This window comes from Monodon monoceros, unplaced genomic scaffold (assembly GCF_005190385.1).
Source record: "Monodon monoceros isolate NGI ecotype Baffin Bay Population unplaced genomic scaffold, NGI_Narwhal_1 Super_Scaffold_20, whole genome shotgun sequence".
NCBI classification, from domain to species: Eukaryota; Metazoa; Chordata; class Mammalia; order Artiodactyla; family Monodontidae; genus Monodon; species Monodon monoceros.
Genome location: NW_021703777.1, coordinates 19,781,420 through 19,799,847, shown reverse-complemented (window position 1 = coordinate 19,799,847; position 18,428 = coordinate 19,781,420). Strand labels below are relative to the sequence as shown.

General features: G+C 38.5%; 1 protein-coding gene across 3 annotated transcripts in view; it reads right to left on the bottom strand.

Moving 5' to 3' along the window:
• Positions 1-18,428, bottom strand: part of NFKB1 (nuclear factor kappa B subunit 1) — a 121,291-nt gene that overhangs the window by 30,458 nt on the left and 72,405 nt on the right. For all 3 annotated transcript variants that reach the window (XM_029234653.1, XM_029234654.1, XM_029234655.1), the window contains 5 exons: positions 14,684-14,847; positions 12,712-12,870; positions 11,297-11,401; positions 2,948-3,039; positions 519-657 (listed from right to left, as the gene is read on the bottom strand). In XM_029234653.1, the coding sequence (XP_029090486.1) occupies positions 519-657; positions 2,948-3,039; positions 11,297-11,401; positions 12,712-12,870; positions 14,684-14,847 (659 nt within the window). The remainder of the gene's footprint in view (positions 1-518; positions 658-2,947; positions 3,040-11,296; positions 11,402-12,711; positions 12,871-14,683; positions 14,848-18,428) is intronic.

The window sequence follows — 18,428 nt, the reverse complement described above, 5'->3', positions numbered from 1 at the left end:
TGCATTCTTCTACGTTTTTGTGGACGCCTCACTTTTGGAACTTACCAAAGTAATAATTCGCACTGTAACAATTGAAGGAGACTTATGATCTCCCCTTCTCGGTGTGTCCTTTGTGAGGAAAAGAATGCTGCCTTATTCATTTTTATAGCTCCGCAGTGCATGGTGCCTGAGGCCAGTTGACAGAGTGGTTGATTCTCCTACACAACAAGCCTTATCTTTTCATCTCAACTACCTGAACCCTGAGGTAGTCAATAAATGATAGATTCTCAAATTCAAAGAGAAATTTTCAAATGTCTAAATCTCATATAAAACTCAATGGAAATAACATTATTTTAAAAGGCTAGACTTAATTCTATGACCCCCAAATCATATATTACTTCTTTCTTCTCTAAAAAGAAGCACCATGGACCCAGAAACCAGTTACTAGGAAGCTGTTCAAAGGAGGAGACTACCTGATCTTTTCTAATCAGACCATCCTCTTGTTGCAACAAGCACAAGTGTTTAAACAACCAAGTTACCTTTAATTTCAGGATAGTAGAGAAAAGGTTTTGGTTCACTGGTTTCCAAATCAGATTTCCTCCGAAGCTGGACGAACACAGAGGCTGGTTTTGTAATGTTGACATCTTTATACTTTGGAGTTTTGAAGACGATGGCAAACTGCAGGATACAAAGATCCAAATGTTGGAGTAGGACTACATTTCTTTTCCAGCAACGCTACTCATTAAACACATTCTTTATGCCCAACGTTTAGACACAAGGTACTAAAAAGTATACAACACCTTAGAGAAACTTACAACCTTAGAATTCTATACCCATACATTTTTACTAAATTGCCAATGTGAAACTGAAATATAAGATTATGCCAATGTATTGCAAAACTTCATTAGTTCACTCGTCTAAAATTTCAAATGTCTTTCAGTATAAATAGTCACGTGAATAAAATACGTTGCATACATCTTCTCCTTTTCCAAATTAGCCTTAAAATCCTCCAAGATTATTTACAGCAATATCAGAAAGGCTAGTCGTGGAAAGAGAGAGTGAGGAAGGTGGTACTACTACCAGCCTGCCTGCCAGCCAATGAAGACAAAAAACTAAACCCTGTAAGAGGGACATCATGACAGGGTCAGTGTATTGTGAGGTGAGGATGGCCAAGGCTCTAGGCATACACAGGGCATTCGGTAACACCCATAAGACAGCCTCCTCATTGATATCTGGCAGTGCCAGAATAGTCAGGCATTTTCACAGTTTTTAGCTGGATTTTTTTTTTTACTTGATCCACAAAATTAATAAGTTCAAGCTAACAGTTATATGCAGAACCTTCCACCAAACAAAAAAAAAAGGATATAATTATTTTCAAGTACACATGGAACATTTTTAAAAAACTGATCATAGAGTCACAGAGAAAGACAAAAAAATTTCAAAGAACTTATATCTAAGACCACCTTCTATGACCACAATATAATGTTGAAATCATCAACCAAACATCTTTTAAATGTTTGGAAACTTAAAAATGGACTCCTGGACAAAAAATTTAAAAGAAAATCATGATAGAAATGATAAAATAAGAACCGAGCAATAATAAAAGTATTATGCTATCAAAATGTGATCTCAGCTTATAGCTTTAATGCATTTGTAACGAAACTTATTTTTTTCATTAAACTATGCTTGGGGCCGAATCACCGGTGCTGAGGGGCCCACTGCTTTGAGCAGCCACGCAGTGTCAGCATTTAACACCCCACCTCAAAGATGTTTTAGCTGGATTTTTTGACTATGTAATATATTCACATGGATCAAGCTTCGTAAATATAAAAAGGTATACAATGGTGCACACTGAAAATTCTCCTTGCCATTCCTGTCCCTCCCTGTTCTGTTGTATTCTTCCAGAGTTTCTTTATGCGTATGTAAACATAAACATAGAATCTTTTTTATATACACTTTGCTTTATATCTATCTTTTAAATAATTTTAATGTTGTATCTTTGAGACTTTTCCATATTAGTCCATAGAGTACTCATTCTTTTTAATAACTGCACAATATTCCATCACATAGATACACCATAATTTATTTAACTGGCCACTTACTGATAGACATTTGGATTGTTTCCAATTTTTTGTGAGAACTGTATTCCTCAATCGTTCAGTGTAATCATTAAGATGAGGATTCAGCATTTTCATCTCTTAGTCCTATACTCAGTTGTCACCAGGAGATCTTGATTTATCATGATGACATCAGCCTCAACTAGAAGACTCCTCCTTTCAACACTTTTCATTAGAATACCCTTTTAACAGGTCTCTGCATATTACACTGGTAGAACATTGTTATGGACTGTGTTCCCCCCAAATTCGTATGTTGAAGCCCTAACAGTGTGGCTGTATTTGGAGATAGAGCTTTTACAGGAAGAATTAAGGTTAAATGAGGTCATAAGGGCAAGGTCCTGATTGGATAGGATTACTGTTTTTTAAAGAAGAGCAGAGAGCTTACTCTCTCTCTGCCCTGTTAGGACACAACAATAAGGTGCCTGTCTGCAAACCAGGAAGAGAGCCCTCACAAGGAACTGACACTGTCAGACCTTGATCTGGGACTTCTAGTCTCCAGAACCATGAGCTACAAATTTCTTTTGTTTCATCCACCCAGTCTATGATATTCTGTTATGGAAGCCTGAACAGATGAATGCAACACTTAAAACATTTCTACTAAAGGACCTAAGGGCCACTGCCTTGTGGCTAGGTGATCAGACACCCAAATGAAATGCCTTGCAAGGTCTAATACAGCCTTGCCCATAATTCTATGGTAGGTAACTTTTCTGGAACACCTGCCAGACACAGTGCTCTTTTATGAAAGTTAAATAAATATTTATGATTTTTCCTTGTTTCATACACGGAAACTAGTGAATTTCAATAAGGCAGAAAATGTAGAATCATCTTCATTGCCATCATCATCCACTTACTTGTCTATGAACATCTGTGGGGGAAAAATCTCCGAATCCTTCCCAGATCCCACCATTTTCCTCCTCCTCGTAAAATCGAATCTGGATATCATCTGCAAACAGTCAGGTCCAGGTGTATAATTTCACACACAGCATAATAATATTCAAAAACATGAAAAAGAAAGCTGGTTCAAGGTTCTACCTATAAATACTACGTACTTAACCTTCTTCAAAAGTAATTAATATAAAATACACTTTTGAATTATTTAAAATTTTTAGTGAAAATTTTCTATTAGTTACCATAGTAATGGGCCCCAAGATTCATTTACAATGACAGAATACTAGATTTACCTATTCAATCTGAGTTTTCTCTTAATCAGTCTTTTCCACTTCTTCATCCCTAAACCAATTCACTCCTGAGAAACACGAAGGATAGTGAGGAATATCAGAATCCCAAAAGGTGGTTCACTTGATACAGATTCACATAATAATATTTAACTAATATAAAGTTTACTATATGGCAGACACTGTTCTGAGGGATTTTATATGTATATATTAGCTGATTTAACCCTCACAACAACTTTGTGATGCAGGTCTACTATTAATATCCTCGTTCTGCAGAAGAGAAACTGGAGGTCAGAGAGGTTAAGTAACTTATCTAAGGTTGAAAAGCTAGTAAATGGAGAGGCCAGGATTTGAACACAGTGAAGTTTCAGATTCCAGGCTCTTACACATTCTACTATGCTACCTCCCTATAATATTTTATTAGTCCATATTGAGAAACTGCTAAATATATCATGTTGGTCTAGTCCCTTCGGGCTAAATTAGAACATCTAAATTTCAAACTTCAGTCATGGGTTCTACTCCTGCAGAAATATGACAATATAACTCAGGTTGGCATCTCCCTGGCTTCACTTCCTATTTCATAGGAAGGTGTACACTATTGACTTGCAAAAACTAAATTTATATTTCTATTTACATAGAATTTTAGGAATATTAGGGTTGGATAAGACATATTATATACTGGTTAATACCTCTGCCTTCAGGTAGGACTACCCTGGACCTAGTTATTCAGATTCTTTAAGCTAGGTTCAAGACTTCTCCTAATAAGCCATTCCAACGTAATGATAATGATTAAGAGTCACATTTACAAATAAAGGCACTCAGATTGTGTTTACTCATAGTATATGCACAACCAGAAATCTGGAAATGCATATTACTTGGATACAACGGGTTGAAAGAATACTGATACCAAAACCTGCAGAGAAAGTGTAAACATTTTTGGGATACAGATATATATTCATACCTTTACCTTAAAATCTTAACTCATTTTTTTCTGACTTTTTATCTCAGAGCATTTAGCCTCAAAGGAGAATTTTCTTTGTTTTAAGCCATAGTCCTTTTAATAGGGGCTACATTTCCAGCTATGCAGTTGCTTACTTTGAAAATGCTCATTCTTGTAGTGAGTATATCTTTCTTTCTTTTCTTTTTAGTGAAGAAACTACAATTATTTTTGTTGAAAAATGTGAAAGTGAAATATTATATTTTTTGCATTATTTTTTTTAACATCTTTACTGGAGTACAATTGCTTTACAATGGTATGTTAGTTTCTGCTGTATAACAAAGTGAATCAGCTATACGTATACATATATCCCCAAATCCCCTCCCTCTTGCATCTCCCTCCCACTCTCCCTACCCCACCCCTCTAGGTGGTCACAAAGCACCAAGGTGATCTCCCTGTGCTATGCAGCTGCTTCCCACTAGCTATCTATTTTACATATGGTAGTGTATATATGTCCATGACACTCTCTCACTTCGTCCCAGCTTACCTTTCCCCCTCCCCGTGATCTCAAGTCCATTGTTTACATCTGTGTCTTTATTCCTGTCCTGCCCCTAGGTCCATGAGAACCAGTTTTTTTTTTTTTAGATTCCATATATATGTGTTAGCATATGGTGTTTGTTCTTCTCTTTCTGACTTACTTCACTCTGAATGACAGATTCTAGGTCCAACCACCTCATTACAAATAGTTCAATTTCATTTCTTTTTATGGCTGAATAATATTGTATTGTATGTATGTGCCACATCTCCTTTATCCATTCATCTGTCGATGGACACGTAGGTTGCTTCCATGTCCTGGCTACTGTAAATAGAGCTGCAATGAACATTGTGGTACATGACTCTTTTTGAATTATGGTTTCCTCAAGGTATACGCCCAGTAGTGGGACTGCTGGGTCATATGGTAGTTCTATTTGTAGTTTTTAAGGAACCTCCATATTGTTCTCCATAGTGGCTGTATCAATTTACATTCCCACCAACAGTGTAAGAGGGTTCCCTTTTCTCCACACTCTCTCCAGCATTTATTGTTTGTAGATTTTTTGATGACGGCCATTCTGACCAGTGTGAGGTGATACCTCATTGTAGTTTTGATCTGCATTTCTCTGATGGTAAGTGATGCTGAGCACCCTTTCATGCGTTTCTTGGCAATCTATATATCTTCTTTGCAGAAATGTCTTTTTAGGTCTTCTGTCCATTTTTGGATTGGGCTGTTTATTTTTTTGATATTGAGCTGCATGAGCTGCTTGTAAATTTTGGAGGTTAATCCTTTCCCAGTTGCTCCGTTTGCAAATATTTTCTCCCATTCTGAGGGCTGTCTTTTCATCTTGTTTGTGGTTTCCTTTGCTGTGAAAAAGCTTGTAAGTTTCATTATGTCCCATTTGTTTATTTTTGTTTTTATTTCCATTTCTCTAGGAGGTGGGTCAAAAAGGATCTTGTTGTGATTTATGTCAAAGAGTGTTCTGCCTATGTTTCCCGCTTTATAATGTCTGGCCTTACATTTAGGTCTTAATCCATTTTGAGTTTGTTGTTGTACACGGTGTTAGGGAGTATTCTAATTTCATTCTTTTACATGTAGCTGTCCAGTTTCCCCAGAACCACTTATTGAAGAGGCTGTCTTTTCTCCATTGTATATTCTTGCTTCCTTTATCAAAGATAAGGTGACTATATGTGTGTGGGTTTATCTCTGGGCTTGCTATCCTGTTCCATTGATCTATATTTCTATATTTGTGCCACTACCATACTATCTTGATTACTGTAGCTTTGTAGTATAGTCTGAAGTCAGGGAGCCTGATTCCTCTAGCTCCGTTTTTCTTTCTCAAGATTGCTTTGGCTATTTGGGGTCTTCTGTGTTTCCATACAAATTGTGAATTTTTTTGTTCTAGTTCTGTGAAAAATACCATTGGTAGTTTGATACGGATTGCACTGAATCTGTAGATTGCTTTGGGTAGTATAGTTATTTTCACAATGTTCATTCTTCCAATCCAAGAACATGGTATATCTCTCCATCTGTTTGTCATCTTTAATTTCTTTCATTAGTGTCTTATAGTTTTCTGCACACAGGTCTTTTGTCTTCTTAGGTAGGTTTATTCCTAGGTATTTTATTCTTTTTGTTGCAGTGGTAAATGGGAGTGTTTCCTTGATTTCTCTTTCAGATTTTCATCATTAGTGTATAGGAATGCAAGAGATTTCTGTGCATTAATTTTGTAACCAGCTACTTTACCAAATTCATTCATTAGCTCTAGTAGTTTTCTGGTAGCATCTTCAGGATTCTCTATGTATAGTATTATGTCCTCTGCAAACAGTGATGGTTCTACTTCTTCTTTTCCAATTTGAATTCATTTCTTTTTCTTCTCTGACTGCTGTGGCTAAAACTTCCAAAACTGTGTTGAATAACAGCAGTGAGAGTGGGCAACCTTGCCTTGCTCCTGATCTTAGTGGAAATGGTTTCAGTTTTTCACCATGGAGAATGATGTTGGCTGTGGATTTGTCATATACGGCCTTCATTACATCGAGGTAGATTCCCTCTATGCCTACTTTCTGGAGGGTTTTTATCATAAATAGGTGTTGAATTTTGTCAAAAGCTTTTTCTGAATCTATTGAGATAATCATATGGTTTTTATCTTTCAATTTGTTAATATGGTGTATCACATTGATTGACTTCTGTATATTGAAGAATCCTTGCATTCCTTGGACAAACCCCACTTGATCATGGTGTATGATCCTTTTAATGTGCTGTTGGATTCTGTTTGGTAGTATTTTGTTGAGGATTTTTGCATCTATGTTCATCAGTGATATTGGCCTGTAGTTTTCTTTTATTGCGACATCTTTGTCCGGTTTTGGTATCAGGGTGATGGTGGCCTCGTAAAATGAGTTGGGGAGTATTCCTCCCTCTGCTATATTTTGGAAGAGTTTGAGAAGGATAGGTGTTAGCTCTTCTCTAAATATTTGATAGAATTCGCCTGTGAAGCCATCTGGTCCTGGGCTTTTGTTTGTTGGAAGATTTTTAATCACAGTTTCAATTTCAGTGCTTGTGATTGGTCTGTTCATATTTTCTATTTCTTCCTGGTTCAGTCTTGGAAGGTTGTGCTTTTCTAAGAATTTGTGCATTTCTTCCAGATTGTCCATTTTATTGTCATATAGTTGCTTGGAGTAATCTCTCATGATCCTTTGTATTTCTGCAGTGTCTGTTGTTACTTCTCCTTTTTCATTTCTAATTCTGTTGATCTGAGTCTTCTCCCTTTTTTTCTTGATGAGTCTGGCTAATGGTTTATCAATTTTGTTTATTGTCCCAAAGAACCAGCTTTTAGTTTTATAGATCTTTGCTATTGTTTCCTTCATTTCTTCTTCATTTATTTCTGATCTGATCTTTATGATTTCTTTCCCTCTGCTAACTTTGTGTTTTCTCGGTTCTTCTTTCTCTAATTGCTTTAGGTGTAAGGTTAGGTTGTTTATTTGAGATGTTTCTTGTTTCTTGAGGTAGGATTGTATTGCTATAAAATTCCCTCTTAGAACTGCTTTTGCTGCATCCCATAGGTTTTGGGTCGTCGTGTTTTCATTGCCATTTGTTTCTAGGTATTTTCTGATTTCTCTTTGATTTCTTCAGTAATCTCTTGGTTATTTAGTAGAGTACTGTTTAGCCTCTATGTGTTTTAGAGATTTTTTTCCTGTAATTGATATCTAGTCTCACAGCGTTGTGGTTGGAAATGATACTTGATACGATTTCAATTTTCTTAAGTTTACCAGTGCTTGATTTGTGACCCAAAATACGATCTCTCCTGGAGAGTGTTCCATGAGCACTTGAGAAGAAAGTGTATTCTGTTGTTTTTGGATGGAATGTCCTATAAATATCAATTAAGTCCATCTTGTTTAACGTGTCCTTTAAAGCTTGTGTTTCCTTATTTATTTTCATTTTGGATGATCTGTGCATTGCTGGAAGTGGGGTGTTAAAGTCCCCAACCATTATTGTGTTACTGCCGATTTCCCCTTTTATGGGTATTAGCATTTGCCTTATGTTATTGAGGTGCTCCTATGTTGGGTGCATAAATAATTACAGCTGTTCTATCTTCTTTTTGGATGGATCCCTTGATCATTATGTAGTTCCCTTCTTTGTCTCTTGTTTTAAAGTCTATTTTGTCTGATACGAGAACTGCTACTCCAGCTTTGTTTTGATTTCCATTGGCATGGAATATCTTTTTCCATCCCCTCACTTTCAGTTTGTATGTGTCCCTAGGTCTGAAGTGGGTCTCTTGTAGACAGCATATATATGGGTCTTGTTTTTGTATCCATTTAGCAAACCTGTGTCTTTTTTTTTTTTTTTGGCGGTATGCGGGCCTCTCACTGTTGTGGCCTCTCCCGTTGTGGAGCACAGGCTCCAGACGCGCAGGCTCAGCGGCCATGGCCCACGGGCCCAGCCGCTCCACGGCATGTGGGATCTTCCCGGACTGGGGCACGAACCCGTGTCCCCTGCATTGGCAGGCGGACTCTCAACCACTGTGCCACCAGGGGAAGCCCAAGCCTGTGTCTTTTGGTTGGAGCATTTAATCCATTCACATTTAAAGTAATTATCAATATGTATGTTCCTATTACCATTTTCTAAATTGTTTTGGGTTTATTTTTATAGCTGTTTTCCTTTTCTTGTGATTCCTGCCTAGAGAAGTTCCTTTAGCATTTGTTGTAAAGCTGGTTTGGTGGTGCTGAATTCTCTTAACTTTTGCTTATCTGTAAAGGTTTTAATGTCTTCACTGAATCTGAATGAGATCCTTGCTGGGTAGAGCAATCTTGGTTGTAAGTTTTTCCCTTTCATCACTTTAAATATGTCCTGCCACCCCTTCTGGCTTGCAGAGTTTCTGCTGAAAGATCAGCTGTTAACCTTATGGGGATTCCCTTGTACATTATTTCTTTCTTTTCCCTTGCTGCTTTTAATATTTTTTCTTTGTATTTTTGACAGTTTGTTTAATGTGTCTTGGCATGTTTCTCCTTGGATTCATCCTGTATGTGACTCTCTGCACTTCCTGGACTTACGTGGCTATTTCCTTTCCCATGTTAGGGAAGTTTTCAACTATAATCTCTTCAAATATTTTCTCAGTCCCTTTCTTTTTCTCTTCTTCTTCTGGAACTCCTATAATTTGAATGTTGGTGCGTTTAATGTTGTCCCAGAGGTCTCTGAGGCTGTCCTCAATTCTTTTCATTCTTTTTTCTTTATTCTGCTCTGCAGTAGTTATTTCCACTATTTTATCTTCCAGGTCACTTATCCGTTCTTCTGCCTCAGTTATTCTGATATTGATTCCTTCTAGAGAATTTTTAATTTCATGTATTGTGTTGTTCATCGTTTGTTTGCTCTTTAGTTCTAGGTCCTTGTTAAATGTTTCTTGCATTTTCTCTGTTCTATTTCCAAGATTTTAGATCGTTTTTACTATCATTACTCTGAATTCTTTTTCAGGTAGACTGCCTACGTCCTCTTCATTTGTTTGGTCTGGTGGGTTTTTACCTTGCTCCTTCATCTGCTCCCTATTCCTCTGTCTTCTCATTTTGTTTAACTTACTGTGTTTGGGGTCTCCTTTTCACAGGCTGCAGGTTCGTAGTTCCCATTGTTTTTGGTGTCTTCCCCCAGTGGGTGAGGTTGGTTCAGTGGCTTGCATAGGCTTCCTGGTGGAGGGGACCGGTGCCTGTGTTCTGGCGGGTGGGGCTGGATCTTGTCTTTCTGGTGGGCAGGACCACGTCCAGTGGTGTGTTTTGGGGGGTCTGTGAACTTAGTATGATTTCAGGCAGCTTCTCTGCTAATGGATGGGGTTGTGTTCCTTTCTTGCTGGTTGATTGGCATTGGGCATCCAGCACTGGAGCTTGCTGGTCGTTGAGTGGAGCTGGGTCTTAGCGGTGAGACAGAGGTCTCTGGGAGAGCCCTCGCTGACTGATATTACATGGGGCCGGGAGGTCTCTGGTGGTCCAATGTGCTGGAGTCAGCTCTCCCACCTCAGAGGCTCAGGCTTGACACCCGGCCGGAGCACCAAGACGCTGTGAGCCACGCAGCAGTGAATGTGGCGGTCTCAGTTATGAAGTCTGATTACGAGGGTCTTCAGTAGCTGCTCAGCTAGAACAGGCTGACTCGGGAGCACTTTGTGTACGAGGTTGTCTCCAGTGGCTGAAAGAGTAGGTCTTCGCATGTGCTGCCGGAATCTTGAACATTTATATAGAGGTCTTCGCTGAGTTCGGTCACGGATTTGGTACAGGTGGTCTTAAGAACACCTTACTCTCTCAAGGCTGTGTGCTTGAAACAGCTCCTACACCTGAGGATCTACAAGCTGCAGAAAGACGAGACTGCCCAGGGCCACGTGCAAGCCGTGATTCTTGCCACGTGCCCTGCTGCTGCCGTCGTGGGAGTGTATCTTTATTATACTATACCTTCTATCATTTTATTTAAAAAATGAGTGAAACTTGAGAAAATAACACAATCTCCTTCAGCTTTTGCTGACTTATCAATCTTGTGCTATATTTAATGAGAGATAAATGCCAAGAACCTTTCTGAAAGTGAAAATTATGAGAGGAATATGCTCTGAGAATTTCCCTATAGTCCTTATTCTCTTTCTTTTTCTTAAATGACATCATAGTGTCATGTGAAGATATCCAGAGAAGCTCTCTGTGTTGCAATGAAGCATGGTAAGATAAACAAAATAAACAATTTTACACTATGTAAAACATTTATTCTGTGTGTGTGTGCGTGTGTGTGTGAAGCATGGGCTATTACTCATTTATTTAAAGTTCAGATACCAAAATTTAAAGTATAAAAACCCTGAAGCATCACTGATTCCAATGGTCACTGTTTTCTTATTTATATGTACTTCTGTTGAAAATTTTAAAATGAATTAGTTGGGTTAACAAAATAACATGGACAACTTAAATTTGGAAGAGAGGAATGTATAAATTTTTAAAAGGAGTTCTATGGCAAGGAGGGATATTACTGGGCCCACTGACAAAAAGTGACTCAGAAACACACTCAGAATTATACTTCACATCTGGAGATCAGAGCATATATTTACCTTTCTGAACCTTGTCACAGAGAAGATAAATCTCTTCCCCTCCAGTTACGCATCCAGCTGTCCTGTCCATCCTTACTATTTTCAAGTTGGAGGCATTGGGGGCTTCTGTCCACAGGAGAAAAACAACAAACTTCATTATTTATCCTCAGCTTCACATGCTAACCTCCTATGAGGGACCTTAAAGAAAGTTTAAATAGATGCTTTCACTCATACTGCTTTAACAAGGATATAAATAAACAAAAATGCCTTCTGAAACCCTCAGAGCACTTCTTGGGCATGGCTCATTCATTATCACCAAAACAGATGAGACACAAAGAAGCAGTATTTGTTTCTCCCACTAACACAGTAAGAGAGATTAATAGAGAAAGAGAAAGAAATTTTCTGATGTTTCAGGAAGTTCCAAGCTAATGGGTGTGTGGAATTTCAATAAGGTCAAGACTTTAACCCCAAACTTATGTCCATGATACCATTTACAAGAGTCCTAGAAATTTAGGAGAAGCACAGTTTTCTAAAACTATTTATTAATTTTTATTCTGCAGAAAAGAAAAATGAAGATGTTATATTTCTTTTCCCCAAACGAAATTAGAATTCTGTGTGGTTAAGGGGTAGAAGTTTTGTGTGGTAATAGTATAAGGCTTCCCTTTTTTTTTTTGGCTCCAACAGCTGCATTTTAAAGTGATCTTTGGTATGCGAGTCTACATCAGTTTATAAAGCTTTCACTTCCCTTCAAACATGTTTAAATTAGAGAAATCAGTTAGTTGTTGTACTTGGGGCATGGCGTTCTCTACTTAGACCAAACTCTATAACCTTTCAAGGAGCCTAAATACTGCCCTTGTAGACTTTTTGGAAATATCTGTTTAATAAATCCCATGCATACCAAATTAGAAATTTGCATGGTAAATGAAGACCTCTGTAAAACTCTTTCAAAAACTCCAGGAACTATAGACTGAAATAGAATTTTGAAGCTACGAAATATCTGTACTGCTCACTTAGTTAACCTGACGTTCCTAACTTGATAAAGCTATAACATGCAAGAATGAAAATGGGTAAGAGTTGTCTTTTATTAACTTCTCTTCAGAGCCCCAACTGAGATACTTTTCTCATCTAAGAGCACCAACAATATATCCTCGTAGTAAGGAATTCATAAATAATAAGAGATTTGGCATTGCATGTAGAAGACTACAACGGTGATCTGAGGAATACTGAGCACCTCACAGTATTTCACTTTTAATCTCAACATCAAATTTTAAGCTAAATTTCAGTATTCTCATTTTGTAAGATGATAAATATGAGGCTCCAAGCGATTAAGTTACTTGCCCCAGGAATCAGAGCTAGTCAGTAACTGCCGGGGCCGGGCTGGAAGTCTGTTCTTGACTTTACAGCAAGCTGCCTCCTGTCAGAAGTCAGGTACTCACTGCTATCATAGATGGCGTCCGATACCACGGGTTCCAGGCGCCTCGTGAAGCTGCCGGTGCTGTCTGGAAGGAAAGCTGTAAACATAAGCCGCACCACGCTGAGGTCCATCTCCTTTGTCTGCTGAAGAGCTGCCTGGCGGATGATCTCCTTTTCCCGATCTAGGACCAGACAATATGGGGTATTCATGCCCAGGGAAAGAGTAAAGTGTGAACGTTTTAGATAGGATGCTTTTATAAAGCCCAAATAAAGAACATCAACTTAAAATAAAAGTCTATTTTTTTTTCTTTTGAAATTCTTCATATTGCTAATACAATTTTAAGAATTATCTATTTATGTCATCCAAACGTAAAGGCATCAAAAAAGGGCCTGCATTTTCTCTGGATCACAGTAAAAACTGTCCTGCATGTGTCAAACTGCCTCTCTCCTATCTTCCCCTGCCCTATCCCAAGACACAAAGGATGTGATGGAATGGAATGCAGTAGCCTGACCATGCCTCACTTGTGTGGAGGAATGTGAAAATTAAGTATTCCAAAAGCTCTCTGGGCACAGGGACTGTATTCATCCCACAGTGCCCGGCACAGTACCTGGCACTAAGCAAGTACAGCTCAACAAGTGTTTTTAAGGAGCCAAACGACTCCTCTGCACTGGGCTCCTTCCCTCCTGATGGAGCTTTCATACTGATGGACATAATCGTACTTAACTTATAATATCATAAGAGGTGATAATTCAAGTGATAAGTACTATAAAAGAGCTACAGTTGAAGTGATATGAAACTTCAAAGGAGGGGAGAATCCAGAGGCTTTGAAGCAGAAGAGGCATTGCTCTAAATCTTGAAAGGATGGTAGAACTTGAACTTAGGAGGAGAATGAAAAAAAAAGGCATCCCAGGAAGAGGAAAGAGCAGTAATGGAAAGAATGTGCCAAAGAGAGAAAGTGAGAAATTGTGCTTCTATGGTGTAGTTCAGTTTGACAAGAAGGGATGTAGTGGGAAACAAGTCGAAAACGCAGATTGGGGCCAGCTCTTGGGAGGCCTAAAATGCCAGGGTATGGAATTTGGATTCTGGACGCAACAGGGAGACACTGAGTAGTGGTGACCTGTAGGCTTCAGTAAGATCCATCTGGCCACAGGGTGTAAACTAGATTAGAAGTGGGGAGGGACAGAGACAGAGCATCAAAAACTGGAGCGAGGAGGGGAACCCCAGAGAGCACAGAACAGCTGGACCACGAACTGAAGAGGCAGCAGAGGTGAAAAGGAGGACTCAAAGGTGATGTGAACGTTTTGAGGATGAATAGCAGAAGACAGAACATGGCTAATGGGAAAATGATTGTCTCTGGATTGCCTGAGTATGAGCTGGTGACAGGATGGCCAGATGAAAGGACAACACATAAAAGCAGAAATGGCATATGTGGTGGAACAAGGATTAGGGTTGAAAGAAAAAAATATAAGTGAAGGCAGGAAAACATAAAATCATAGCATTTTTATGATAAAGAGGATAGCTTACAATGAGCCTGAAGAGCCCAAAGAAAGAAAGGTTCCTTATAATAAGGTGAGCTGGGGGAGGTATAACAGAGCAGGTGTTCTTTGAACCATGTCTTGAATACTGAATTGGTTCTGACAGGTTGAAAAGGGAAGGGGGGGTGTTTTAGGTAGAGGAAGACACATACAAAGGTATGAGTATACATCAGTGTTCAGGAGGCGGTGATGGGGAGAGGTGGGTACAGGTGGGACCTCCGATAAAGCTGGAAAGGGGGCTGAGGCCCGGCTTTGTATGCCAGGCTATGGGGGTACAGATTTTATTCTAGAAGTAGCAGGATGCCATCAAAGGTTTCTGAGCAGGGAAAGGGTGAGAGCAGCTTGGGGTACAGACCAGGAGAAGGAGAAACCTGGGGCATAAGATGAGCACATGGTCTACACAGAGGACAAGGAGAGCCAGAGCTCTCAAAGGAGCAAGGCTGGGAGAGTGATACTCACCTGTGAGCTGCCGGTCTCCTCCACCTTCTGCTTGTAAATAGGCAAGATCAGGATGCACCAAAAGTCCGGGGTTATAGCCCCTTATACATGCATCTGTCATTCGTGCTTCCAGTGTTTCAAATACTTTTTTCTTTGTCACATGAAGTATACCCAGGTTTGCAAAGCTGGAGAAAAAACAGTAACAGCAACAACAACCAGAATTAGGCAGTCAATGACTAGAGAGTCCTGTTTTACCTTAGCTATGGATTGAGAAAAAATGCACAGGCCCTCAATCACTGGCCCTCAAACACATTACTATTTCTGCAGTGAAACATACAAAGCAGACTCACCAAATGGAATAATAAAGACTATAACCAGCTGCACATCATGTCAGGCTGGGTTTTGCCACCAAATCAGTCTGTGGTAAAATTAGAAAAATCTTTTCGTTTTCAAAGCTTACTAGACTTGCAAATTATGAATAAGGGAGTGGGGTGTACATATCTTAATAAGAAAGTTTTACCTAGACTCATTTTAAAGTATTTTTCTAGGAGAGTTGCATAAAAAGAAATTTTAATTCCAAATATACTAACTTTTCTAACTTTTTAAAAAAAGAATATGCAAAATACTATATTTAGAAGATTTTTTTTCTTTTGGCTCATCCCTGGGTTTCTAGATGGGATTTAATGTCTACCAGGAATCCCATCTCCTCCTGGGCTATCTCTAAGGTTGGAATTATTTATGACCACTAGAATGTCCAACTCTACATGTACTCAGTCTTGAGGTATACCTTCAATCAGGGATGGATAACTTTTTATATTGTGAAGCCTACATATCCATAGAACAAAATATGTTAATATGCTAATTAAAGCAATTAAAGGGATCTTTAAATATATAAAATGCTCCAGCCATTCATGTTTTAAAATAAAGTACATGAAACAAAGAAGTGTATTCAATAAATGTAATACAACAAACAAACAAAACAGCACTTTACCAAGGAGACTCATTCGGTTAACAAATATTTATTTTGCTCCTTAGTACCAGGCAGCGTCCTGGATGCTTCTGTCAACAGTAAAGGAATCCCTATCTTCATGGAGTTCATATGCTAGTGCAACAACAGAGAGGAAACAAACAAGTACATTTTATAATTGAAAAGGTAAAAAGTGTTACCAAGAAAAATAAAGTAGGAATGGGGAAGAGGAAAGGCAGTAGTAGAAGGCACGGCACTTAAAAATAGGAAGAGGCCAGACAGGGCCTCACTTAAAAGATGTCAACTGAACAAAGACTTGAAGGAAGTAGGGGGTGAGACATGGATATATGGAAAAAGAACATCTGAGGTGGAAGGAACAGCAAGTACAAAGACCCTGAGGTAGGATCATGCCTGGTGTCCACAAGACAACAATGGCAAACAGGCCAGTGTGGCTGGAGTGAGATGAACAAGGGGTCAGAAGTAAGTAAGGAGTTCAAAGAGATAAGTGGGGTACCATTCTTTTAAAGCCTTGTAAGCTTTTGTAAGGACTCTTCTTTTCCTCTGGCTTTTACTCAGAAAGAAAAAAAAATATTAACAGGAATATTAGAGGAAAGATAGAAATATTATGATAACTGGATCAAATGAAATAAAGAAGAAGATAATGTTGGAAAACTAGATAAACTAGGGAAAGAAAACATAGGAGGTGAAGGCTGAATGAGATGAGCACTCATACAGAGGCCCAGAGATCAAATGATACAGGTATACAGACAGTGATGAAAAAAAGTAGGACAGTGGAGACAGACACCGAAAAGAAAATACAGAATATAAGCCCCTTGAGAGCAGAGATATCCAGTGACTAGAGACCTGGGTGCTTAATAAATGTCTACTGGATAAATAAATGCATGAATTAATCCAGCACAGAAAAACACGCAATATGACACATTGGTATGCATGGAGGCACAGGGGGATTTTCAGAAACAACACCTCCGTATTTTGGCCTTTTAGGCTTTACTCCTATACAGACACCACCCATAACTACAGGAAAACGAGGCTGATCTTCTAGGTAACAGCAATGATAAACACGTGTGCAGCACTTTACCACCTAGAAAGTGCTTTTCGTGTATATTATCTAATTTAATCTCTGTGAAAAGTCATCATCTGTATTTTTCATTATGTGAATAATGGATTTACTCTGGAAATAAATGAAACAATACAGAAGTCAGTCTTCTACCTTAGGTAATGATAGAGCAACACAGACCGACTGAACCTAGCATTTTAAACAACAAAAAACATATGAAAAAGTAGTTTTCAGACACTGGACAATAGGTGGCATAGGACAGTGAGCCTTAAGAAAAGGAAAACAAATAAGGTGAATTCTAAAATTATGCTGCCTTAATATCTAGAGAGCGCTTCCAGGCTGCAGTAAGGAAGGGGGAGCCCAAACAGGGCCTGCTGACCTCCCTGAGTTTAGGAGACAAAGGAGGTCAACAAGGGTAGAATGCACAGGCCGATACCTGAGAAGAAAGAACCACATACCGAGAGACACTCAGAGAATGTGTGTGAGGAAATGACCCAAGGCTGGGAAAAGAACAATCAGAAGCACAGGCAAAACAGCCCCTGGAGCACACACAGGGCTAGAATAGTTCAAGAAATCTTGTGATACACGAAGTGTTAGGGCGTACAGTCAGAAAGGTATTGCCTTTGTAATGGCATCAAGTTAACCCTAGACTAAAGGCTGCTCTGGTCTCCCTAAAAAGGCTTAATAGTAAGTCTAGAAAGGATCAAGCTATTCCCAAACTTAACTTCATCCCAATGCTCAAAAATATTTAGATGCATAGAAAATAAAAAAATCCAAGTACCCACAATCCAAAATTCAAAATGTCTACCATCCAATCAAAAATTACCAGGCATACAAAGAAACAGGAAAATATAACTCATAATGAGGAGAAAAATCATTCAATAGAAACAGATCCAGAAATGAAATGAGACAGAAAACAGAATTTGTAGGTAAGTACATGGAAAAGCTATGAGAGATATACTCCATATGGTCGAGAAGAAAGCATTAGTACGCGAAGGAGAGGCATGGAAGATATAAAAAAGACCCCCCACACCCAAAACCCATAGAGATGAAAACTACAACGTCCGAGAAGAAAAACACACCAGATGGGATTAAGAACATATTAGACAGTACAGATAAAAGATTAGTGAACTTGAGGACACAGTAAAAAAACTATCTGAAGTGAAACTGAAAAGATGAAAAAAATTTTAAAAAGAAGAGATCATTAATGAGCTGTGGCATAATTTCAAATGGCCAAATATACATGAGGTTGATGTTTCAGAAGAGAAAAGAGAGGAGTGGATGGAAAAAATATTTTAAAAAATAATGGCCGAAAAGTTTTAAAATTTAATAAAAACTATAAACCCAGAGATCCAAGAATCTCAGTGAACCACAAAGCACAAGAAACACGAAGAATACAACACTAAAGCTTATCATAATCAAACTGCTGAAAACTAGCGATGAAGAGAAAATCTGAAAAGCTGATAGAGAAAAAAACTGACACACTATGTACAGAGGAATAAAGGTAAGAACGACAGGAGACTTCTTTTTGGAAACAAGGCAAGCCAGAAGACAGTGAAGCAGCATATTTTAAGGACATGAAAGAAAAACCGTGTCAACCTGTATTTCTATACTCCTCAAAAATATCTTTGAAAAACAAAAACAAAATAAAGACTTTAAGATGTACAACTGAAAGAATTTATCAGCAGCACACCAGTGGTATAAGAAAAATTAAAGGAAGT